Here is a 7,175-nt window from a genome sequence, read left to right as displayed (position 1 = left end):
TGTTTACTTGTTTTCATTGGCATGTGAACTCAAATAGAGCCATTATACACTCACCCAGCCCTTCATCAGGAATACCTGTGCACCTGCTTATTCGTTATCCAATCACCCAATCACGTGGCAGCAGTGGAATCACACAACTGTGATGAGCAGAAAAGCTTATTAGTGCACAACACGTCAAACCTTGAGGTGGATGGGCTACAAGAGCAGAGGACCACGTCAGGTTCCACTTCCTGTAAGACAAGAACAGAAATCTGAGGCTGCAGTGGACACAGGCTCACCAACACTGGACAGCTGAAGACTGGAACGTAGCCTGGTCTGGTGGATCTGGATTTCTGCTGAGGCAGCAGATGGTAGGGTCAGAATTTGGCATCAACAGCATGAAACATAGACCCAACCTGTCTTGTGTCAACAGTCCAGACTGGTGGTGGTGGTGTAATGGTGTGAGGCATTGCCACTGCCTGTCAGAATATTCTTGCTGACCATATGCATCCCCCTTATGGCCACAATTTACCGTCTTGTAACGGCTACTTCCAGCAGGATAAAAACAACAAAAGTCGTCTCAAACTGATTTCATCAACATGACAGTGAAGAAATCATGTGATGCAGTCATTGTCAACATGAAGCAGAATCTTAAAGGAAAGTTTCTAACGTCTCGTGGAATCTATGACATGAAGAACTGAGGCTGGTCTGAGAGCAAAGGGAGGAGCTACCCAGTATCGGCATGGTTTTCCTGATGAAGTGCTCATGAATGGACATCACGGAAAATACAAAATGTGGCAAGTGTGTATTAGTTGTTCTACAGTTATTGGTCCACTAGGGGGCGCCATTATACAAGCCTTTACCTCCAGGGTCAACCTGTAATTCTCAGCTTTGTTTACACAACAAACCGCTTATTTGAATGAATATAGTCTTAATTATTCAAATCTGAATCTTCGTCTCTTTGCCTAGAGGAGACAACATTTTTGGCATTTTTTTGAAAAGTTTCCTTGTCAGTTGTTTGTCTGTCATAAAGGAGTGGAGAAAACAAATGTGACACACAATCCGAAGGCTCATACAACACTGATAAACAACATGGAATAAACAAGTCCTTTTGGATATAGCCTACTTTTCTACAATGCTTTAAAGTGAAAATAAATATAAAATCAAAATGATGAAAAAAAAGGGATAAAAAATAATTAACAAAAGTAGTTTCCACTATTAGTTTTTCAGCTTACCTGCTTAGATTCTACAAGATCACTTGTTTTTTGTTTCTGTTTATTATTACTGTGTAATGATGATGATGACGATGATGACGATGAATATCACCATGGACAACACTGTCACATATTGATTAAACAAAAGTAATCACTGACTATGTGGTACATAAACTTGTGGCATCAGTGTGTTTGGATGACGTTATTTGAATGATGGTGTAATATTTAATTTTTTTTTTAAATGACATTCACAGAAAAAGTAGCAGCTGGTTGAAGTCGTGTGATTTAGAGCCTGAAAAAAAAATCATTTTCTAAGATTGTGGACTTGAGGTCTTAGTTCAAATACTTTTCATGTCTTTTTAATAAACAGGATTTTTTGAGGGAGCGACGTTCAAACAGACATTCGGAATTTTACCCAACTCTCAGCCTTATTGTAATAACAATGCACTTGCGCGCATTGGTCACCCGGTCAGGGCCACTTCCTAAATCTCCATGAGAAAAGCCCCCCCTCCTCCTGGTCGTGAAAGCGTCCCAAGGGGGGGAACACAGCAGGTTTATGGTAATAAGCCTCTGAGGAGGAGAGGAGGAGAGGAGGAGGAGGAGAAGGAGGAGGAGGAGAGCCACGGAGCCATTTTGTACTCATTTTAAACTCAGTGTGGGTTAACGCAGCCGCTGCGCACCGTGGACACACTGAGACTATGGATACAGAGCGACTTTTTCCACGTTAAAACTTCACAATGAGGGATAAAAGTAAAACGCGGTGTTGGGAGAGGGAGAGTTAATGCTTTTTGCGGAGGAGTTTCGGTGAAGTTGAATGGGATTTGGCAGGTTTACAAGCATGGAGTCACCGATGTATTGGATTTGGGTTTGTGTCCTGTTCAACGTGCCGCTTGCGGGATGTTTGGAGATGCACCTTTCGGAGACTTTACAGCCCGGGACCATTTTGGCAAACCTGTCGCTCGGCCCTGGATGGACTTATAAAACTGATAGGACTTTATCCCCCAAATTCATTCAGAGCGTTTTCCAAGTTGGAAGGCACGATGGGGTTATCCGTCTGTCCCATAAAGTTCAGTGCGCGCAAACTCCGAGGAACCCAGCGCCTGTTTATTTGAGAACAGGTTCCTCATCATCCGGGGACATTATTCTGACACAGTTTAATGTGTTTGTCCACGGCCAGGACTGTTTTATTAAATACAAGAGAAAGAAAGCGGCAGGTAAGCCAGACATTCACATTAAACACCTTTCAAAACTGGAGGCAACTTCCTGCTTACCCGCAGGTAAACTGCTGTTGAATGTAACAGAACTTTTACCTGTCTTTACGCGGAACGTCGCCTTTTTGGACACTGAGTGTGTTGGAAAAGACTTGAGTGCAGAGTTCAGACATGGGGATTTGTTCCTGACCAGTGACTTCTGCCTTGAGCGCAGAGGGCAGCCCGAAGTGAAGTTGCACTGCGCGTTGCACAGCTTTCCAGGCGGTCGACTCTCTGTGCAGCTGAGCTTGACACTTGTACAAGCGCCGAAACGTCATGGATCCTCGTCAGAGACCGTCCAGAAAAAGTCTGGCAAACTGATCCGCAGGGGGAAGCGACAGGTAAACGCGTCTCCCCAGTTCCAGCTCCCCAACTATCAGGTGTCCGTGCCCGAGAATGAGCCTGCGGGCACGCGCGTTATCACCCTGAAAGCCACTGACCCGGATGATGGAGAGGCAGGTAGGCTGGAGTACAGCATGGAGGCTTTGTTTGACAGCAGGTCCAATGACTTTTTCGATATTGATTCTCAGACAGGGAGCATAAGAACCGTCCAGCCACTAGACAGAGAAGTCAAAGACACCCATGTTTTTAAAGTCACTGTGACTGACAATGGCACCCCTAAAAGATCTGCCACTTCTTACCTTACTGTCACTGTGAGTGACACTAATGATCACAGTCCGGTGTTTGAGCAAACCGAATACCGGGTCAGCATCCGGGAGAATGTAGAAGTGGGCTTTGAAGTGATGACAATCCGAGCCACTGATGGGGACGCGCCCTCCAACGCCAACATGATTTATAAAATTGTGAACAGCGATGGAGTTAACTCTGTTTTTGAAATCGACCCCCGCAACGGCCTGGTGAGGATCAGAGAGCGGCCTGACAGGGAGACCCGGGCCCAGTACCAGCTGATTGTAGAGGCCAACGACCAGGGCAAAGACCGAGGTCCCCGCAGTGCCACCGCCACTGTCAATATCTCGGTGGAGGATGAGAATGACAACTACCCACAGTTCAGTGAGAAGAGGTATGTTGTACAGGTCCCAGAGAATGTGGCGGTCAACACCAAAGTCATCCAGGTGGAGGCTACAGACAAAGATGAGGGGAACAACGCCAAGGTCCATTACAGCATCATCAGTGGTAATGTTAAAGGACAGTTCTACATTCACTCCCCTACAGGTGTGATTGATGTCATTAATCCACTGGACTATGAGATGATTCGGGAGTATAATCTGCGGATTAAGGCTCAGGACGGTGGCAGGCCTCCACTGATAAATGGCACAGGAATGGTGGTGGTGCAAGTGGTGGACGTGAATGACAATGCCCCCATGTTTGTCAGCACACCTTTCCAGGCCACAGTGTTGGAAAATGTGGCGATTGGCTACTCAGTGATCCACATTCAAGCTATTGATGGTGATTCAGGAGAAAATGCTCGTTTGGAGTATCGGCTCACTGACACCACACCTGGGTTTCCATTCACCATTAACAACAGCACAGGCTGGATTACAGTAAGTGAGGAGCTTGACAGAGAGACCACCGACTTCTATACCTTTGGCGTCGAGGCGAGAGATCACGGGATACCTGTGATGTCCTCCTCCGCCAGCGTCAGCATCACAGTGCTTGACGTGAATGACAACGTGCCCACGTTTACAGAGAAAATCTACTCGCTGAAAATCAACGAAGATGCTGTGGTGGGGACCAGCGTGCTGACAGTGACTGCTGTGGATCGGGACGTCAACAGTGTTGTGACCTATCAGATCTCCAGCGGCAACACCAGGAACCGCTTTGCCATCACTAGCCAGAGCGGCGGCGGTCTCATCACCTTAGCCCTCCCCTTGGACTACAAGCAGGAACGCCAGTACGTCCTGACGGTCACCGCCAGTGATGGAACACGCTATGACACCGCTCAGGTGTTCATCAACGTGACGGATGCCAACACACACCGGCCCGTCTTCCAAAGTGCCAACTACCAGGTGATGCTCAGTGAAGAAAAACCAGTGGGCTCCACTGTGGTGGTGATCAGTGCCACGGATGAAGACACGGGGGAAAATGCTCGTATCACATATGTGATGGAAGACAATGTTCCTCAGTTTAAAATTGACCCAGACACAGGTGCCATCACAACACAAATGGAGATTGACTATGAGGATCAGGCCTCCTACACGTTAGCCATCATTGCCAGAGACAACGGCATCCCTCAGAAATCTGACACCACCTATGTGGAGATTATCATTCTTGATGCCAATGATAATGCTCCTCAGTTCCTCAGAGATATGTACCAGGGGACTGTATTTGAAGATGCACCTGTCTACACCAGTGTACTCCAGATCTCTGCTTCAGACAGAGACTCTGGGTCGAACGGCAGGTTGAGCTACACATTTCAGGGAGGCGATGATGGAGAGGGGGATTTTTTCATTGAGCCTTACTCTGGCATCATCAGAACTGCTCGCAAACTGGACCGGGAGAATGTTCCTGTGTACAATCTAAAGGCCTTTGCTGTAGATAAGGGGGTTCCACCACTGAAAGCAGCTGTTTCGGTTCACATTGTAGTCCAAGACATAAATGACAATGCTCCAGTGTTTGAGAAGGATGAGCTTTTTATTGATGTGAAGGAGAACAGCGCCGTCGGGTCAGTGGTGGCCCGGATCACTGCTGCTGATCCCGATGAGGGCACCAATGCTCAGATCATGTATCAGATCGTAGAAGGGAATATCCCTGAAGTTTTCCAACTGGACATTTTTAATGGTGACCTCATTGCACTCACAGATCTGGATTATGAGACTAAAACAGAGTATGTCATAGTGGTCCAGGCCACCTCAGCACCGCTAGTGAGCAGGGCCACTGTTCACATCCGCCTGGTAGACATGAATGACAATCAGCCGGTGCTGCAGGACTTTGAGATTATTTTCAACAACTATGTCACCAACAAGTCCAACAGTTTTCCATCAGGAATAATTGGAAAGGTACCAGCTCATGACCCGGATGTATCGGATAAGCTACGGTACAAGTTTGAGTCTGGAAATGAGCTCCATCTACTGCTGTTGAATGAGGACACCGGAGATCTGAGGTTGAGCACGGACCTGGACAATGACAGGCCCCTGGAAGCCCCCATGACCATTTCCGTCTCAGGTAAAGAGTTCATATCTTTTCTTTCATCACCTCGTTCGAAAGCTGTTCCTTTTTCTGTGGTATTCTGTGCATTTTTCATGTCAGTTGTGTGTCGGTACACGCAAACAAGGTGATAACAAGGTTGTGTTAAGGACAGGAAACATGAGTCACCACGTGTGATGTATCATTTAATTTTCGGTTGAATAGACAGCCAGGGCAGGTTAGAGCTGTGGTGTTGACTGTATGTTCAGTGAGTGTTTGCTGCAGGCTCTGTGCAGGATCCGGTTGTGCTGCTTTGGTGTCATGTGGGTGATAAATGCATTGTGTGCAAGTGGTTGGTTGGGGTAATAAAAAAAGTGCTATTAGCAGGGCACCCTCATAACTGAGCTGCTTTGTTGTTGCAGATATGTGGGTTTCTGTCATAAGTAGGAACTCACAAATCCATATAGTACAAGGGTATGCACACTGCCCCTCGACCCCCCTCTTAGAGTCTATATAGGCTGCACTCTTTGAAGATGCTGAAGATTTTTGGACTTCTGTAGGTGTGCTGCAGGGAGGTTGATGAACATCTTGTGGCAAGATGTCTCCCAGGATTGCGGCAAAGTAGCTTTCCTTGCTTTATAATGTTTTTCCACGCTTGGAACTACCCCAGTTTTAAATGAAAGAGAAGTTTCATCCAGAATTTTGCTTTGGAAAGGTTTCTGTAACGAGGGTTTTGGATCGTTAGACTTCATGCTACAAGGTCATGCACAAAGAATTTGCGTCAAGTTGCTGTTTTTTCCACCACAGAAGCAGACTTTGTTCTTTTAAGTTAAAGATTAGACAAATGCAAACACTTGGAAATTCACACCTAAACTGGCAGGGTAATGGTGACTACAGTACAGGGAAACACACACACACACACTTTGCAAGAAAGCACTGTGACATTAATCAGGCAGTTGGACAGGCACGATAAATCTAATACCCTGACGGAATAACTATTGGCTAGTGACAGAAACATTGAGGGAATAACGCAGCAGTTTCTTCGCTGGACTTAAACCTGCATTGTCATGAATTAGTGCTACACACTGTGGTTCATCAGGCAGTGGAAGGCTTTAACCAGATGTCTCCCCTTTTCTCTCTAACAGTGTTTTTGCTGAAGGACTTGTGCCTTTCCCTTTGTGCAAAACAAAAGACAGACTGTCCTTTTCTAAATGCTTTATAGGTGTTATAGATGACCTGCAGAGCATCTGAGCAGCCAGTGACTAACCACAATAGTAACTCGCCTTATAGCCCTCATTCATTGCCTCTGCACTCATGTTTGTCAATAACAGCTGACAGCTCTTGCAGTATCCTTGACAACAGTGACCTCATGATGGTCCCAAGGGGGGGGTGAACCTCTTCATTAGTTGTAGCCATCCGCGCGCGTGCGTGCACACACACACACACAAACAGTCACACTAATATATGTAAGCACATGCTCATGCACAATTGAACAAATGCACACTTACATTGAAGAACAGCTCCAAACCCCCCTTTCCTGTTGGCTCACCCTGATGTCAAGTGTTAGGTAACCATTACTGCTGATGTCTTGACCCTTTAACCTCGGACTCTTGGGAGAGGAAAGCCTGGAGGTGGTGGTGGGTGGTGG

At 46.5% G+C, this 7,175-nt stretch overlaps 1 protein-coding gene across 5 annotated transcripts in view; it reads left to right on the top strand.

Annotated features, from left to right (window-relative positions):
• Nucleotides 1-1,848: 1,848 nt before the first annotated feature.
• Nucleotides 1,849-7,175, top strand: part of celsr1a (cadherin EGF LAG seven-pass G-type receptor 1a) — a 95,420-nt gene continuing 90,093 nt past the window's right edge. For all 5 annotated transcript variants that reach the window (XM_087178421.1, XM_023422980.1, XM_087178420.1 and 2 more), the window contains exon 1: nt 1,849-5,566. In XM_087178421.1, the coding sequence (XP_087034547.1) occupies nt 2,008-5,566 (3,559 nt within the window). In that variant the 5' untranslated portion in view covers nt 1,849-2,007. The remainder of the gene's footprint in view (nt 5,567-7,175) is intronic.

The sequence above is a fragment of the Seriola lalandi genome, unplaced genomic scaffold (assembly GCF_002814215.2).
Source record: "Seriola lalandi dorsalis isolate HSWRI2012SDOR001 ecotype SW California unplaced genomic scaffold, Sedor1 jcf7180002054688, whole genome shotgun sequence".
NCBI classification, from domain to species: Eukaryota; Metazoa; Chordata; class Actinopteri; order Carangiformes; family Carangidae; genus Seriola; species Seriola lalandi.
Note: the sequence above shows the minus strand (reverse complement) of the source record. Positions and strands in the feature narration are given on the sequence as shown.